Genomic DNA, 19,827 nt, shown 5'->3' on the forward strand with positions numbered 1-19,827 from the left:
ACAGAATATAAAAATGCAACCAAGGTTAGAGAGGTGTCTATTATGGAAGTTTAGAAGTGGCATCCCAGTTATTTTCAGATGATAGCATTCTTCTGGCTTTAACCGAATTGCACCTCTGGAATGCGTTCAAATGTTTCACTGTTGATTGTGAAATGGCTGGGATGAAAATGAGCACCTCACAGTCTGAGGCCACAGTTCTTTCCTGGAAAAGTGTGGGAAGTTCCTTTCAAGTAAACCTTGCAGAGGTGCCCCCTGCAGAGGTGTTTAAGTATCATGAGATCTTATTCATGAACAACGAAAAAAGAGAATGAGAGATTGGGTCACCAGTTGGGAGAAAGAGAATGGGAGATTGGGTCATCAGCGGGCAGCACAGTGGTTAGCACTGTTGCCTCACAGAAGGAGGAGAAGATTGGGTCACCAGCAGCTGGTCTGAGGTGGTGAAGCAAAAGCTCAGTTTTCAGGTGAAGTTTTTTGTTTATTGGTCATTTCAAAAAGTCCCCTCAGGTATGGCCACAAATTGTAGACAGTAACTGAAGGACACCAGTGCAGGTAGCAGAAATGAGGTTCTACCACAGGGTTGCTGAGCTTTTCTGTGTGACAGGAACTCAACAACCAGGGAGAATCACAGAGTAGAACTGCTGCTCCTCTGAATTGAAAGGAGCCAGTTGAGGTGGCTTGGGCACCTTGCAAGGGCACCTTCTGGTTGGCTCCTGGTATGTGGCATGTTGCCACAATGGCTACCATTGGGCTTGTTTGGTATAATAAATTTTATTGTCCCCATGCAATATTTCACTGGCATTATATCCAGTGATGTTTACTGTATTTATGTTGTATTTTGCACAGAAGCTCTGTAATTTAATATTATGTAACACTATTTCTCTAATACTATGTTTAGACACTAGTCCAAATCATCACTAAAGATTTTCCAAAAGAATATTCTTTTTCACCAATAAGTTGGGAGGTTAACTAATGAATCTGAAATGAGCAGTGAAGGTCAAGTCAAGTTTATCTGTATAGTGCTTTTAACAACAGACATTGCCGCAAAGCAACTTTATAGAAAATTAAACGCTTTAAACATAAGCTAATTTTATCCCTAATTTATCCCTGTTGAGCAAGCCTGTGGCAACAGTGGCAAGAAAAATCTCCCTCAGACAACATGAGGAAGAAACCTTGAGGAACCAGACTCAAAAGGGAACCCATCCTCATTTGGGTGATAAAAGGCAGCGTGATTATAAATAACTTGCTTCTATAACTGTGTCCTATAGAGTCACAAATTACAACTGTGTAACCAGCAAATTCATTATAATTATACACCATTCACCCAATTTTGATGTAAATACCCTAAAATTAAAGTTGAAACCATGTTAAGATTCTATCCATTATTTGATTTCAACTCCAATATACTGTGATGGATAGCTTTGTCTAACGAGGTTTGTCTGTCAGTGTATTAATCGAGTCTTTATCAGTTTCAGTTTCTGATGACAGCACCACTGTTCTCAACCCAACAGTGACATTAAGGTGCAATAATACTATTCCACCGGATGCACTTTGAACTGTAAATACAGTGGGGCAAAAAAGTATTTAGTCAGTCACCAATTGTGCAAGTTCTCCCACTTAAAAAGATGAGAGAGGCCTGTAATTTTCATCATAGGTACACTTCAACTATGAGAGACAGAATGGGGGGAAAGAATCCAGGAAATCACATTGTAGGATTTTTAATGAATTAATTGGTAAATTCCTCCATAAACTAAGTATTTGGTCACCTACAAACAAGCAAGATTTCTGGCTCTCACAGACCTGTAACAACTTCTTTAAGAGGCTCCTCTGTCCTCCACTCGTTACCTGTATTAATGGCACCTGTTTGAACTCATTATCAGTATAAAAAGACACCTGTCCACAACCTCAAACAGTCACACTCCAAACTCCACTATGGCCAAGACCAAAGAGCTGTCAAAGGACACCAGAAACAAAATTGTAGACCTGCACCAGGCTGGGAAGACTGAATCTGCAATAGGTAAGCAGCTTGGTGTGAAGAAATCAACTGTGGGGGCAATTATTAGAAAATGGAAGACATACAAGACCACTGATAATCTGCCTCGATCTGGGGCTCCACGCAAGATCTCACCCCATGGGGTCAAAATGATCACAAGAACGGTGAGCAAAAATCCCAGAACCACACGGGGGGACCTAGTGAATGACCTGCAGAGAGCTGGGACCAAAGTAACAAAGGCTACCATCAGTAACACACTACGCCGCCAGGGACTCAAATCCTGCAGTGCCAGACGTGTCCCCCTGCTTAAGCCTGTACATGTCCAGGCCCATCTGAAGTTTGCTAGAGAGCATTTGGATGATCCAGAAGAGGATTGGGAGAATGTCATATGGTCAGATGAAACCAAAATAGAACTTTTTGGTAAAAACTCAACTTGTCGTGCTTGGAAGAGAAAGAATGCTGAGTTGCATCCAAAGAACACCATACCTACTGTGAAGCATGGGGGTGGAAACATCATGCTTTGGGGCTGTTTTTCTGCAAAGGGACCAGGACGACTGATCCGTGTAAAGGAAAGAATGAATGGGGCCATGTATTGTGAGATTTTGAGCGAAAACCTCCTTCCATCAGCAAGGGCATTGAAGATGAAACATGGCTGGGTCTTTCAGCATGACAGTGATCCCAAACACACCGCCCGGGCAACGAAGGAGTGGCTTCGTAAGAAGCATTTCAAGGTCCTGGAGTGGCCTAGCCAGTCTCCAGATCTCAACCCCATAGAAAATCTTTGGAGGGAGTTGAAAGTCCGTGTTGCCCAGCGACAGCCCCAAAACATCACTGCTCTAGAGGAGATCTGCATGGAGGAATGGGCCAAAATACCAGCAACAGTGTGTGAAAACCTTGTGAAGACTTACAGAAAACGTTTGACCTCTGTCATTGCCAACAAAGGGTATATAACAAAGTATTGAGATGAACTTTTGTTATTGACCAAATACTTATTTTCCACCATAATTTGCAAATAAATTCTTTAAAAATCAGACAATGTGATTTTCTGGATTTTTTTTTCTCATTCTGTCTCTCATAGTTGAAGTGTACCTATGATGAAAATTACAAGCCTCTCTCATCTTTTTAAGTGGGAGAACTTGCACAATTGGTGACTGACTAAATACTTTTTTGCCCCACTGTATATGTGGATTTTTATATGTTGGCAACTTAGCGTGTCGGGTATATATCTGTACTTCTCAGTCCAAGACTCAATATTTACACAATTCCATTTTGAATAAAAAAAGTACTGACCTGTGAGTTTGAGCCATCAAATCCGTTTTGTCTGATTAACAACTGGATGGAGTGTAGCAACACAGAATAGGGGCCAAGACCACCACTGAGAGTGAGACAGGGAGGGAGAGACAGGGCAAAGAAAAGACAGGAAGAATACTGATGAATAGATGTGGATAGACTGGGGAAAGAATTATAGCTCAGTTTTACAGCAAAGCATGATGGGCTACTGTTTTTGACTTTGGCAAGTGTCAGCACAGCTTCAAAAAGCTAATGGAGAGAACACAGCAACTGGTTACATTTGGAGAGATCACAGCAATTGGGTAAATTTGGAGAGAAATTTTTGAAAAAGGTGTGCAACAGCATTCTGGGACAATTGCAGGGGTCTTACAAATGGGAAAATCTGCCAAAGACAAATGGGCCTTCCCCAAACTGTTGCCATAACGTTGGAAGAATCAGAGAATTATCTAGAATGTCTTTGCATGTTGTAGCATTAAAATTTACCTTAACCAGAACTAAAGACTAAAGCAAACTTGTTCCAGCATGACAAGGCCCCTGTGTACAAAATGAACTTTATAAAAGACATGGTTTTCCAAGGGAAGAACACCATTAGTGTCCTGTAGAGAGCCCTGACCTCAGTTGCACTGAATATCTTTGTGATGAACTAGAACGCTGACTATACCCCAGGCCTTCTTGGCTGGCATCAGTACCTGACCATACTAAATGTTCTTGTGGCTGAATGAACACAAATCCCAACTGCTCTGCTCCAAAATCTAGTGAAAAGCCTTCTCAGAACAGTGGAGTCTGTTACAGCAGCAAAGGGGGGAACTAACTCTGTAATTGGATATTCTTGTCTTGATTTATTGACCAAAATCTTAAAAAGACTATTGCCGCTTTTCCACTACAAACGCGGCTGAGTCGGGCTGAGCCGTGCCGTGCTGAGTCGGGCTGAGCGGGGCTGTTGGAGTTGCATTTCGACTACAACCGCGCTGAACCGTGCTGGCTGGAAGTGGGTGGACACATTGGGTGGAGTTAGCGAAAGTGGGTGGACATCACGTGATGTCATTAAGCAGCGCAAACAGTGACATCAGTGAGCTTTTAAGCGGTAGTCTCACGACCCGAATAGTAAACAATAAACATGGAGTCGTTAGTGTTGCTGGTCTTGGTGCTGTGGCTTGTTGTCACCGACAACGCGGACAGATACTGGCAAGAGCGTATAGATGAGGCGAGGCGCATAAGGCTTCATAATTCTCGTAATTCGTAACTCTTCTCCTTCCGGGTTTGCGGTGTTTACAGATCCCAGCGCGCTCGCGGGGCGTGTGTGGGCATGTGAGGACACTCCTCCTCACCAATCAGTGCACAGGGGAGTGTCTGCTCACGCCCCCAGCCTCACTCGGCTCGCTTTGGCTCGCTTCAGCCCCACTCCAAAACGGTGCGAGTTTTAGGGGCTAAGCAGGGCTGAAGCAAGCTGAGTCGTGCTGGTTTTTGGTCGTCGAAACGCGAGCCGTGTCGGGCTGAAGTGAGCTGAAGCGAGCTGAAGTGAGCTGAAAAAGGGTAGTGGAAAAGGGCCATATGTCTTCAATGGATAGGCCAAATATGTTGTCTTTCATGTTGCATGAAACAGTCACATGATTTGAGGTAAAATGGTCAAACATTCTGTAATATCCTATGCATGTCACTCATGCCACAGTATGCGCTCAGTGAAAAAGGTGTGAGGCTGGCTCTGAATATCAAATAACTCAAAGAACTCGGACCTGGTCAGTGAGTAGTTAAATTTATCATCAAGGACAGCATACATATTTCCAGCCAACTCTGACCTTGTGGGAACTCTAAGAGGACATTCTTGTACATGAGCTAGGTTCTTGGGAATAACCACAACCTTTGGTGTAGCTGGAAACAGTGCTAGAGGCATTTGTTGATGCCTGTTTGCCCTCATCCCTGTTCACTCGGAAAGAGCCTGGGTTTCTTAGAGAACTGTGCCAGGGTGCACTACAGTAATGTGCCAATGGTAGTCACACACCAACACGCTTTATTAGCAATTAGCAGTCTCTAGCCAGGTGGATGAGCAGCAACTGTAACAAATTCTACTGTATTTTAAGGAGGACTTTCTCTCTTCCAATGGCATAGCCTTGAATGATGTGCATCTTTTGAGTAGATGAGGTTTGTTATGAATCAGACATTTTTAGTTAGACTCAGAAACTTTAAAGGAGATACGCAGAACCTTTATTTTTAAATACATTTCTGAGTGGATAGTATCTCCATCCTTGACTCTTGTATGCTGCATAAATGGGAATTTTTTTTTTCTTGAGACTTAAAATCGACCGCAAAGTTGGCATTCGAGCTGCCCTGTTGAGCCGGCCAGCCCTGAGTGTGTGACGTCACAGCGGGAACTGGTTTTAAGGCCAAGGCCTTTGACAGCCATAGACCAAAATCATATAAATAAAAATTTATGGTGAAAGTAAGAAATCCCGTTACCGACTCGCTCAACTAAGACTGATTTGACTTCACTGATTGTGGGTTGACTCTCATTAAAACAGGATAGGTGTTATAACTTATGCAACATACATGTACATGCATGCATTTTCACTGATAAAACGTAAAAGGCTAATTAAATAAATCAGATCAACTGAGACAATCACATTCTGAAGCAAATTAAATAATCTTATACCGGTAACTTAAACACACAATACAAGTTACATGTATTAATCTAAATGCAGGTAAACAACGAGTGGTGTTTTTGCTGTTTTGTATCCAAATGAGAGTCGCATCTTACCCGTCTGTGTTCTCGCTTCTTGAAGGCCGACCTTGTGGCCGATTGTTTCAAAACAATCTGACTTTCAGTTGTTCGTTCAGTTCTCCGTTCATTCACTTCTTCCACGTAAGGGCGAGATATTGCTGCTGAGGCAAGCATATCCAGCGGAGAAATCAGACGGCTACTCCACTCATTCTCCATTTTCTCCATACCGAGTACTCCGCCATTACTGCTTGGCTCAGGAAATTACTAAAACCCAGGATGGGATGTCACCGGTTTTACCAACAACCGCAGGGAGGTCACATCCCATCCCGTTCCGTCCTGGGTTTTAGTAACAACCCTCGGCTCACGCTCTGGGAGAACTGGTGCAACTGAACTTGTAGTTTTCCTTTCCTTTAACTGTTGGTACTGCACCCTCTTTCAATACGGGTTTATAACCAATGATCCTCAACAGATCAGAGGTCGCATACGAGTCTTCAGTTAAAACATGCAGAGCAGAGAAGAGACCACTTCATAGGCACCCAATGTGCCCGTGAACACGCAAAACGCATCCAAATCTTTGCAGTTTGAACATTTTTGGGCCATGAATGCAACATAAATCCACCTTCTGTTATGTTGCTGCACCTGCCAGCAATACATCTACGTGGCATGGCGATAAATTAGCTCAAAATGGAAGCTTGGAGTTGCAGTCAGCTTTGTGTTTTAGTATAGCGGAAATGGCGATGAGACCGATGGACTTCCTGCTGTGACATCACGGATGTCAAGGTCATTCACTCAGACCCCTACCTATATGAATCATTTTAATCGTAAAAATTATGATATTAGATTTATTGTTAACGCTTAAAACTATTCCTGTGTCATTCTTGAGATCTCAAGGCATTTATAAACGAAAAGTGAAGCCATGGTTCTGTGTATCTCCTTTAAGAGTTTCTGAAGTGGAATCATTTTCCTTGCTAACATCTGCATTGAGGACTGATGTAGGGAATTCTGTATGAGCACTGCTTGAAAAAGTTCTCTCTTATAGAAGAAGTACTACCGTTAGTAGGAAAGACAAATGCTGGGTGTGAGCTTCCTGACAGATGAACTCAGCAAAGAATAAAGAGCAAACAAAAATGCTCATTGTTCTCAGCTTTGAAGTTGGAGCTGTAATAAATTGATTTTTCCTGTACTGCATTACGGAGTTTCTCAAAAAATAGGATTTGTACCACATGCAATGTCTCTACAATCTAAAGACAGCCCAGGCAGGAAACCATCATCTTTTGCTGACCAGAGCTCCACCAAGAGATCCCCAAGCTTTCATAGTTTAAACAGCCTTTGGGGGAATTTTTGCAAAAGCATCTAGCTTTCTTAAGAGGTTATTCTTGATTACTTCATGTGCAGCATAACACTTGTTCTACCCATCCTAGACCTTTCTGAGAGTTGCTCCAAGGTTATTGAAATTAACTTGATGCATCCTTTTTAGAAGATTGCCCAACCTCTTCGTTAGAAGATCCAGCTCTTCCCAAACTGAAAGCCCCAAACATCACTGAGAAAAACCATCACTGAAGGAAGACATCCAAGCCCTGAAGCTCTCAGTTTTGTCATCAAGCTCTGTATTTACCAACTCAAAGCATGCAAGCCTAATCCTAACCCTGGTAAATTTGGTCATGTCAAGTGTTTGATTTTGATAAACTGGACCTGGATTGCATGAGAGGTAAAGCTGAGATGTTAGGGAGTGTGAATCACTGTGGGATTGAGCCCCTGCACCTTGGTCATGATGCACAGGTGTACTGGGTTACTAGGCATAATTAATGAGTACCAGGTAAGAATAAAAAATGAGCATCCTGTAACCTGGCACACTTTCCTGCTGCTTACATTCGTGGTTTGAGGACACGTGGTTCTTTTGCTCCTTGACATACACGTGCATAGATGCAAGAATGTTTGATCGCATACTGCCCACTTTTCGAGTTGGTGTCCTACTATCATACCCTTAAAAAGTGACTGCCGCCCCTCTCTCTCTCTCGGTGTGTGCACAATCAGTTATCCTAATTCAACATCCAATTCTGCCTGTTCCACAGTCATCCTAGGCTGTTCAATCTTTATCTGAACCTCCTTCTCAGCAAATGATGCATGGCCACATGGTGCTTCTGCCCTGGTGTGGACTCTAGCTGCAATGATGACTGATGATGCTATTTTGTGTGTTTTTACTGTTCTGTTCTGATTAAAGTGAAAGAACTAAAATTAAACAGCAGGCAAACTCTGCTCACGAATGCTCATAGAGTCGAGCGCTACGTTCACACTGCAAGGCTTAATGCTCAATTCCGATTTTTTTGTGAAATCCGATTTTTTTGTGAGGTCGTTCACATTAACAAATATATGCGACTTGTATGTGATCCTCAGTATGAACGAAAAGCAACCTAAAAGTGTTCCGCATGCGCATTGCAGGATACGACGACGTCACACGCAGTGAGCACGGCCAGTGTTTACGGAAGTAAAACCGCCCGGTTGCGGTATGACCCATCCAATCTAGCTTGAATAGCTGTATCCCCCCAAATGGAAATCAGCTCCCTAACCTCTGCGTCCTTCCATTGAGAAGATTCAGAACCTTCACAGCCCGAAGCGTCCCTCGCATTGATGTCATGCGCAGGGGTGCAGATACGTTTTTTGAACTGGGGGGGACAAAGCTGCCAGCAAACCAACCCCAACCCCGATATGCCTGTCAAACTTGTTATGGGTTACCATAGCAACCAAGCTCGAGCTCGCAACCTGTGCAGTCTGCGCAGCTCAACCAACCGAATATCAGTCTTTGTTTTGTTTTATGCGAGTTGTTGCAACTATGTATACACTGCCGTGCACCTCAATAAACCGAATGGTAATTAGTCTTTTGATTTTTCCGTGAGGTTTGCCTTATGCAAAGAAAGACAGCATAGATGTTTTTTCCTCCCTATAAGTGGGGGGGACCGAACGAGGTGAATTTAAATCTGGGTGGGACGAGTCCCCCCCTCTATCTGCGCCCGTGATTATGCGCCATGTTGTTGTAACTTTGAGAGACCCGCCGCCTACTTCAGCGCAGAATAGTGACGTTTGTGGCTTGTTGATGACGTGTAAGTCAGATGAATGCGACCTGGCGGTTCAGACTGAAGTCGCATATGAAAAGAGCGGATAGGAATCGGAATTAGGACCACATATCCAAACGGCCTGGGTCGGATTTGAAAAAATCGGATCTGTGTCGTTCATATTGTCAATAAAAGATCGGATACAGGTCACATATGGGCGAAAAGATCGGATTTGAGTCACTTCAGCCTGCAGTGTGAACGTAGCGAAGGTGTACTTCCGTAATTTGGTTTTATGCCTCTGTGGAAGCAGGGACATGACTGAATACCGGTTTTTGAGTGGAGGACAGAGCCAGGAAAAGTGAGTAGTAAGGACGTACACCTGTGTGGGATTTGTCTAACAAAGTGTTCTAACTTTCGGTGAGCGGCAGTATGGATAAAGGGGAGAGAGATGAGAGCCACAAGAGGGAGCTGAGCAGCAGAGCGCTCTGTGTGTGTGTGTGTGTGTGTCCTGTAGAAGAAATCACTGAAAAGTGAAAGGACATTGAGAAGGTAAATAAAGGGCCCCTTTTTGAGTTGTACTGAGCCTGCCTCCTCATTTTTTTTTTTAAACACGAACACAGTGTCAAAACCTTGTTTGTGAACATAAAGTAAAACTAAAAATGACAAAATTACAACAAATTACTGATAAGCAATCCCTTCTTACCAAATGTAACCAAATCATGCAGTTGTGTAAAATCATCTAGATAAGCTACATATTAGCATCCACAGCTAAACTACTCATGAAATAATGATTATTTTTTTCGCGGCCCGGTTTCCATCAAATCCTGCGCTCTGATTGGCTGGCAAGCGGACCCCGGTTATGGACCTCTGGCAACTCGCTCGTTCACAGCAAACATAGTAGCATTTTTTTGTCAACATTTATCTTTTTTTATAAGATTTATTTATAAGATGATCAAAAATCTTATAAATTTTTGCCAGCATTTCTCAGTATAATAGCATTAATTTTACATCATGGACAGCGATAACGACAGTCTTCACAGCGAAAGCGAGTTTTACTACCCTGAGGAAGAAGAAATAAAAGAAAACATTGCAGGAGAAAGCTAAAAACCTGTAAATGCTGCTAACGCCGAGCAAAAACATGGCTGAATCCTGAATGACTCAATTTTGTATAAATACGGGACTACATAGGCGGCAAAATGTATTTTTTTTTCCTGCCATGGAAGTGCACTTGCATACCGAGGAGGAAGCTATTTGCATTACAGCTGTGAATGAGGATTCAAAATGGCGGCTCACCTCGGCTCGGTTTTCCCTTTCAGGCGCTCTCGTTTTCTGTTAGAATTTGGTAAAGAAAAAAAATAAAATATATTATTTACCAGCTTAAGGTCGGTCTGTATCGTGAAATACCGTGACCTTGGCCTTGAATACTGACCTCGACCCAGAGGGCTTCGGTCAATACTTTCAAGACCTCGGTCACGGTATTTCATGATACGGACCTCCCAGCTGGTAAATAACATTTATTTAACTAATAATTAGATACTGACTTATTAATTTCTCAAGATATGTCTGTATATGCACCTAAATAATTATAATATTAACTTGTAGGCATTGCTACAAAAGGGAGAAGGATGGGAAAAGATTGACAGGAGCACAAACTTCTACCCATGTGTTTTCTCAACACTTCCTGGTTCCCCTGGTTTCCTTTAAAACAGGAAACTAATACAAACAAACGGTGGCGCTCTTGATGTAATACTACATAGAAAAAAAATACTCTGGAAGGCAGAACAACTGTACTGCCCAATACCTGCTAAAACACAGTAAAGCTGTACAAACAAGATTCCACTATTTCAGAGGTGGTTTGGAAACTTATCAGCCATTAGTTAGCTAGCTAGCTAGACTATACCACCGAATACCTCCTGTTATAATGCAGCTGCCACATCACAATCGCCTGCAATTGATCTGGAATTGAAAAGCCCTCCTTACCTTTTTCTAATCATCTTTTTTCTATTGTCTAGTGAAGTGGTTTTCAAAGTGGGGACCGCGGCCCCCTGGGGGGCCGCCAGAGGGCGCTAGGGGGGCCTCAGAAAGTTGGAGGGACGATAACAAAAAAATTGCGAAAAAATATATTTTAAAAATAATTATTATTAAATATATTGTAATTAGTTTTTTAATCATTATTATAAAATATAATTATTAATAATAATACATCATATTGAAACGTTGTTTGCCATGCTCATCTCTCCGATTGCCTGTGACGTAGCAGTTTGCGCCATTTATCAAGCTAGCGTATTGTGGAGGAAATGCTATTTTGTAAAGCACTTGAAAGAAGAACTACTGGGAAAGACATTTTTCAAGTTTTGGACGATTACATCGAGTCTAACGGATTGGACCGGACCCGTTGTGTGGGGGTGTGTTCGGACGGAGCCGCGGCAATGACCGGGAAGATCAGTGGAGTGACCGCTCTCATTAAGCAGAAGGCCCCGCATGTAGTGGCCACACACTGCATGCTCCATCGCGAGGCACTGGTCGCAAAAAGGATGGATAACGAATTGAATCAGGTACTACAGGCGGTCATACAAGTAGTGAATTTGATTAAAGCCCGTCCCATGAAACACAGACTGTTCACCCTGCTTTGCAATGAGATGGGCGCTCATTTTGAGGGGCTGCTGCTTCACTCGAACGTGCGCTGGCTGTCACGGGGGCAGTTTTGAACCGTGTCTATGAGCTGTGGAGGGAGGTTGCAGAGTTCCTCTCATCTGAGGCCCACTTTACACGGGGACGGTATAAAACAAAAACGCAAAAGTCCGTTTTTGTTCTCACTTTTTTCCGCGTCTACACGACCGTTTTCAAGGAGGAAATCTGCGTCTGTACGGTGACGCATAAATGTCTCCGCTATGTCTGCACGCATGCGCAACGTCTTCCGTCTTGTCTGATCTGCACATCTGCGCCGCTGTTCTGTCAAGTTATCCTACCTCTTGGATTTGTCCTACCAAGCCTACTACGCATGCGCAAAATCCAGGAGGGTAGGAAAATTCAACAGTAGTTTTGTCCCACCGATCAGCTGGGCTAATAGGAAATCGGTGAGAATTTCACGCATTTGCCGATTTTTATGTTTTGTGCGTATTGGTCGAGTCTTTGGCCGAGTCAAATAATTTGTAATGACTTGTTTTGAATAATAAAACGGTCTGTATGAGAACTTGCTAGGATAACTTTACAGAACACCGGGTAGGAAGAAATTATAGGTAGGAAGAAATTTCAGAACACCAGCTGAGGTACTGTAGTGCTCGAGGGAGGAGCAGGAGCAAACCGAAACTCTTTTAATCTGCCTTTATTAAGTAACACTCACTCTTGTTTCGGTGAAGAAGAGAAAAGGCAGTGTCCATCTCAGCAAAATAAACCCGTTCGGCTGCTAGTTTTGTTTTCAGTCTCGGGTTTATGGTTTCACGAGCGGCTTGAATAGGCGGCGCGTGCGTGTGTGTGTAACTTGGCGACACCAAACTGAGGAGCTCCAGCCGAGCGGGTGAGCAGGAAAACACATCTACTGCATTAAAACACAGGGCAGCTTGAAGGTCTGTTGGATCGATGTAATCAGACATGCTCTTACTTTTTTACTTACTTTCTTACTTCCCGGGCTGGCATGTGCAGTATATGACACATGTATGACGTAAACGCGTACCCGACGTGAGCAGATCTGAGCGGAGTTTCGCGTATTGGGTAGTTTAGACGGATACGCAACGGGGGCCGTTTTTAAACTTATCCACTTTGGAAGGCGTTTTCAATTTTATCCGTTTTTCAGCCTCGGAAACGCCGTCCCCGTGTAGACGAAAGGCACTTCTGATAAAATATTTAGTCGTTTTTACCCAACAGCGTCCTCGTGTAAACGGGCCCTGAAAAGCATCAGCTGGCAGATCGGTTCACCGATGCAACCTGGATCCACAAACTTGCATTCATGTCAGACATTTTACAGCATCTAAATGTACTGAATCAAAGCATGCAAGGACGTGACACGTACATACTCCAGGTGCAAGACAAAGTGCGTGCTTTTTCCAAAAAGATCATGCTGTGGTCAAACAAGCTCCAGGAGGGAGTTACAGAAATGTTCCCACTACTTCACCAGGAGCTGCTGTCATGTGGTGATTTGGGCTCCGTCTCTCCATTGATCCAGTCCCACCTGGAGCACCTCCAAGGAGATTTCAAAGACCATTTCCCTGACCTCGAAAACACACATTTAAACTGGGTTAGGAACCCCTTCGCCCCCGGTGTCGGTTCTAGTTTGGACTTAAAGTCACAGGAGGAGCTGATTGAGAAGACAAACTCAGGGGATTTAAAAATGGACTTTGAGGCTCTTCCCCTGTCTAACTACTGGCTACATGTAAGAAAGGACGATCCCAGCTTGGCTGACAGGGCACTGAAATGCCTTCTCCCTTTTGCAACAACCTACTTGTGTGAGTCTGGCTTTTCAACTTTAAAGGTACTCAAAACCAAACAAAGAGCACGTCTACATGTGGACAATGACATGCGTATGGCACTGACGGAGATTAAGCCCAGGGTTGACAAACTATGTAGGAGCCACCAAGCCCATCCTTCCTAGCCTGGCTAACGCGACTGCAAAGCTCTACGAGCTACTGGTCTGGCCAAGATATTAAAGTGCTGATGACACGAACATGACTCTATGCAATTTCTTAAATAAACTATACAACATGGCAAACATGTTAGATTTCTGTTATAATTACGTGAAAAGAAGCTGTTGTTACGCAAATATCCAACTTTTAATTGCACAGCGCAAGAAAACTGGGTCCGTGGCTCGCGGCCATGTTGTGACGTCAGCGGGAGAACACGCTGCGGTTCACTGGCTGTTCTACTCTGGTTCTACTCAATGGAAATGGCGCATGAAAACGCCGGTGAACTCTCTAGTGCTAGCTCTTCCTCTTCTGGGAGTCTAGAATTGTGTTGATCTATTCCGAATAGAATCTATGATAGCCTACCCTCTTTACCCTTTGCCTCTCGTTGCTAGGCGGCAGTTACATGAAAGCCGCAAGCTTTCACAAGCAAATACATGACTGATATCATGCCGACTTTATGATTACATTTATGATTATCATGTAGAATCTATAGCTCTACGTACTTATGTCTTATATCTTATGTCGTTTCACAACACATGTTCTGACAGGAGGACTGTCTTTGGATCCGGCATAGCTACGAGTGGACCCCCTCCGGAATACTGGCAGTGTTGCCAGATTGGGAGGAATCCCGTCCAGTTGGGCAGTTTCAAGTGCATTTTGGTGGGTTTTGAACATATTTTGGGCTGGAAAACTTCAGCAGTATCTGGCAACAGATACTTAAGCAAGGTCGGGAGCAAGGCAAAAACGTCCTTCCTTTCAATAAATACCTCCAGGGCTGCTCTTTGCTCCGTTTTCAATGAGAACTTGCTCCATGTTCGTAATGTTTCTAGTGAATGAAGCGCTTCCGGCATAGATTCTGTAAACAATCTATGGCTTCCGGTCGCAGTTCTACTACGTCACTGCCTTGAACACGCCTCTACCCAGGGCCGTTGGAGATGCTCAAAGTTGATTGGCTCCCGATTTTTCGGGAGCTTGGAAGAGCTGTAGATAGCTTGCCTTGCCAGACTAAGCTCGCAACAGGCCTTCATGTTGCGTAACGCTTAGGATGGGCGGGCCCAGGCTACATCCCTCCCACTAGTGTAAACCGTCTGTCACTCCCAGACACACACACACACAGTTGAGAGTGGTTTGATTTCTTTTGTGCTGTTCTTATCAACAGTTTGTTGTAAAGTTTATTGTTCAGTGCGAAAATATTTGTGTTGAAAACATCTCATTCTCATCTCATTATCTCTAGCTGCTTTTCTACAGGGTCGCAGGCAAGCTGGAGCCTATCCCAGCTGACTACGGGCGAAAGGCGGGGTTCACCCTGGACAAGTCGCCAGGTCATCACAGGGCTGACACATAGACACAGACAACCATTCACACTCACATTCACACCTATGCTCAATTTAGAGTCACCAGTTAACCTAACCTGCATGTCTTTGGACTGTGGGGGAAACCGGAGCACCCGGAGGAAACCCACGCGGACACGGGGAGAACATGCAAACTCCACACAGAAAGGCCCTCGCCAGCCACGGGGCTCGAACCCGGACCTTCTTGCTGTGAGGCGACAGCTCTAACCACTACACCACCGTGCCGCCTGTGTTGAAAACGTTAGTTAATAATATTCTTATGCTAAACAAATGTAACAATTATTGAATAAAAGTAAGAGAAAACATTCTAAAAGTTGATGTTTCTTTACATATTTTGTAGCATTGTCTGTGGGTTTGCAAAGGGGGTCCCCAGCCAGAAGCTAATGCTGTTTGGGGGGCCTTGGCATGGAAAAGTTTGGGAACCCCTGGTCTAGTGTAAACACAATGGCATGAAGAGCGTGGCCATGTGTGGTGGTCTAATATATCTCATCTCATCTCATTATCTGTAGCCGCTTTATCCTTCTACAGGGTCGCAGGCAAGCTGGAGCCTATCCCAGCTGACTACGGGCGAAAGGCGGGGTACACCCTGGACAAGTCGCCAGGTCATCACAGGGCTGACACATAGACACAGACAACCATTCACACTCACATTCACACCTACGGTCAATTTAGAGTCACCAGTTAACCTAACCTGCATGTCTTTGGACTGTGGGGGAAACCGGAGCACCCGGAGGAAACCCACGCGGACACGGGGAGAACATGCAAACTCCGCACAGAAAGGCCCTCGCCGGCCACGGGGCTCGAACCCAGGACCTTCTTGCTGTGAGGCGACAGCGCTAACCACTACACCACCGTGCCGCCCGGTCTAATATATTTCAGGAAAAATAAATAAATAAATAAATAAATAAATAGAATAAAACTGCGAATAATCACTAAATTTAGTCTAGACAACTGCTGATTGCAATGTAATATGAAAATATCAAGATAAACGAAATCAGTATAATAGATGATTTTAAGCAGATTTATAGTAAAACTGCAACATGAAATTCTGAAACGCTCATTTTCTGAAGGGACAACGCCTGGTACTTTTGAGAGAATTTTACTGCTTTTATCAATAAATCAGACTGGATACTCCTAAATCAGACAAAATGCAGTTTATTATTACAAATATAAAAACATTATTTGATATGCAAAAATGGGGCGGCACGGTGGTGTAGTGGTTAGCGCTGTCGCCTCACAGCAAGAAGGTCCGGGTTCGAGCCCCGTGGCCGGCGAGGGCCTTTCTGTGCGGAGTTTGCATGTTCTCCCCGTGTCCGCGTGGGTTTCCTCCGGGTGCTCCGGTTTCCCCCACAGTCCAAAGACATGCAGGTTAGGTTAACTGGTGACTCTAAATTGAGCGTAGGTGTGAATGTGAGTGTGAATGGTTGTCTGTGTCTATGTGTCAGCCCTGTGATGACCTGGCGACTTGTCCAGGGTGTACCCCGCCTTTCGCCCGTAGTCAGCTGGGATAGGCTCCAGCTTGCCTGCGACCCTGTAGAAGGATAAAGCGGCTAGAGATAATGAGATGAGATGAATGCATTTTTTTTCTACCCATGTGCAAACAGTACTGCTTTTCATTAGTGGCAGGCAGAAAAATTAACACCTACATTTCTTGAGCTGTTTCCAAAACAACAAAAAAAGGTCTGCCTCGTTTCCACCTCCGCTCTGTAGTCAGTATGTTAGATTAACCTTTAAAAAAAATGCAATAAGAGTGAATGCTTATTTATTCGAGAGAGGTCTTTGATTGAAGCATTCTGGACCGGTCACATGTTCATTGTATGAAACAATGCAGGTTTTTAATGAACTTCTGGAAAAGCAACTCGTATAACACCAGTTACAAAAAAGTTGGGATGCTGTATAAAATGTAAATAAAAACAGAATGCAAGGATTTGCAAATTCTTTTCTCCCTGTATTCAGGTGAATACAATACAAAATATACTTACTGTTCAAACTAATAAACTTTTTTTTTTCCCAAATACAACCCCAATTCCATAAATTTGGACACTGTATAAAACAAATAAAAAAACAGAATATGACGATTTGCAAATCATGGAAACCCTATATTTCATTGAAAATAGCACAAAAACATCAAATATTGAAACTGAGAAATTTTATTGCTTTTTGAAAAATATATGCTCATTTTGAATTTGATGTCAGCAACACGTTTTTAAAAAAAAGTTGAGAAGGGTATGTTTACCACTGTGTTGCATCATCTCTACTTTTAACAACTCTGTAAATGTTTGGGAACTGAGGAGACAAGTTTCTGTAGTTTTGAGAAAGAAATGTCCCATTCTTGCCTGACATACAATTTCAGTCGCTCAACAGTTCGGGGTCTCCTTTGTCATATTTTGCACTTCATAATGCACCAAACGTTTTAAATGGGAGACAGGTCTGGACTGCAGGCAGGCCAGTTTAGCACCCGGACTCTTACTATGGAGCCATGCAGTTTTAATAATTAAGTGCAGAAAGCAGTTTGGTGTTGTCTTGTTGAAAGAAGGAAGGCCTTCCCTGAAAATTTTGTCTGGATGGCAGCATATTGCTCTGAAACGTGTATATATCATTCAGCATTAATGATGCCTTCCCAGATGTACAAGCTACCCATGTCATGTGCACTAATGCACCCTCATACCATCACAGATGCTGGCTTTTGAACTGTGCACTGATAAGCCAGGTGGTCCAGCTGCTCTTTCGCCTGGAGGACGTGGTATCCATGATTTCTAAAAAGAATTTCTACTTTTGATTTGTCAGACCTCAGGACCATTTACCACTTTGCCTCAGTCCACTGTAAAAGAGCTCAGGCCCAGAGAAGGCGGCACTGTTTCTGGATATTTTTTATATCTGGTTTTAACTTGCATTTGTGGATGCAGTAATGAACTGTTTTCACAGATGATGGTTTTCCTAAGTGTTCCTGATCCCATACACTGATTTCCACTACAGACGCGTGTCTACTTTTAATGCAGTGTCTCCTGAGGGCCTGAAGATCACAGGCATCCAATGTCAGTTTTCAGCCTTGTCTCTCGCATACAGAGATTTCTCCAGATTCTCTGAATCTTTTAATGATATTATGTACCATAGATGATGTGATCCCCAAATTCTTTGTAGTTTTACATTGAGGAACATTATTCTTAAATTGTTGCACTGTTTGCCCACGCAGTCTTTCACAGAGCAGTGAACTCCTCCCCCATCTTTACTTCTGAGAGACTCCGCCTCTCTGGGATGCTCTTTTTATACCCAATCATGTTACTGACCTGTTGCCAATTAACCAAATTAAAAATTTTTTTTAAAGTATTACACAACTTTTTCAGTCTTTTGTTGCCCCTGTCCCAATTTTTCTGAAACATGTTGCTGACAAATTCAAAATGAGCATATACGTATTTTTCCAAAAAAAAAAACCAAATAAAATCTCAGTTTCAACATTATATTGTCTTTGTACTAATTTCAACGAAATATAGGGTTTCCATGATTTTCAAATCTTCACATTCTGTTCTTGTTTTACACAGTGTCCCAAAATCTTTGGAATTGGGGTTGTATACTCTTACTCGGAATATATCTGCAACATGTTCCAAAGAAGTTAGGACAGGGGCATAGTTACCACTGTGTTACATCACCATTTTTAACAGTAAGTGTTTGGGAACTGAAGACACTAATTACTGTAGTTTTGAACATGAAATTCATTCCCATTTTTGCTTCATATACAACTTCAGTTGCTCAACAGTCTGGGTCTCTGTTGTTGTATTTTCCACTTGATAATGCATCTCATATTTTCAATGGGCAGCAGGCAGGCCAGTTTAGCAACCTCTCTCTTTTACGAGGAAGCCATACTGTTGTAACACGTGCACAGCGTGGTTTGGCCTGGTCTTGCTGGAAAAAGCAGGGACCTCCCTGAAAAAGACACGGTCTGGATTTGTAGCATATATTGCTCCAAAACATGCATGTACCATTCAGCATTAATGGTGCCTTCACAGAGGTGTACATTACCCATGCCATGGAACTAACACCCCCCCACAGATCCTGACACCAAGCTGGATGATCCTTTTCCTCTTTAGCCTGGACAACATAAATTTCCATGATTTCCAAAAACAATTTGAAATGTGAACTTGTCAGCACACTTTTCCACTTTGTGTCAGTCCATCTCAGGTAAGCTCAAGCCCAGAGAATTCACTGGCGTTTCTGGATGTTGTTGATCTTTGGCTTTTGACGATGTAGTGATGAACAGTGTTTAACAACGGTTTTCTGAAGTGTTCCTGAACTCATGTACTAATCTCCTTCATACAATCATGTTGGTTTTAATGCAGGGCTGCCTGAGGGACAGAAAGTCCCAGATATTCAGTGTTGGGTTTCAGCCTTAACCCTTATGTGCAGAAACTTTTGATGATGCTCTAGATTGTCGATAGTGAAATCCCTAAATTCCTAGCAATTGTACATAAAGAAACGTTCTTAAAGTGCCATTCCAACATTGGATGTATTCTTTGGCATAAAATACAATATATTTTATGACAACATGACTAGACAGAGAAATCTTTTAGCTTCAAAATGATATATCAAACATAATTTTTTGACAACGACAAGTATATTAATTTTGCAACCAAAGTCACCTACCCTTTTAATTTCCGCGCGGTAGTGAAACGTGATGTCATCGGCAGGTTCCCCTTCTTGTGTACCACGTGTCGGTCTATTTTTAGACCAGGAAACCCCCAAAGTGAGAGAGTCATTTCTCCTCGTATATGGGGGCCAAAAAAATTGCGAAAAATTTTGAGTTAATCTTTCAGTT

At 43.1% G+C, this 19,827-nt stretch overlaps 1 protein-coding gene across 1 annotated transcript in view; it reads right to left on the minus strand.

Moving 5' to 3' along the window:
* Window positions 1–19,827, minus strand: part of elp4 (elongator acetyltransferase complex subunit 4) — a 72,351-nt gene that overhangs the window by 16,076 nt on the left and 36,448 nt on the right. Inside the window, exon 6 of the mRNA XM_060941834.1 lies at window positions 3,281–3,365. Within this exon, the coding sequence (XP_060797817.1) occupies window positions 3,281–3,365 (85 nt within the window). The remainder of the gene's footprint in view (window positions 1–3,280; window positions 3,366–19,827) is intronic.

Source organism: Neoarius graeffei, chromosome 15, assembly GCF_027579695.1.
Source record: "Neoarius graeffei isolate fNeoGra1 chromosome 15, fNeoGra1.pri, whole genome shotgun sequence".
NCBI classification, from domain to species: domain Eukaryota; kingdom Metazoa; phylum Chordata; class Actinopteri; order Siluriformes; family Ariidae; genus Neoarius; species Neoarius graeffei.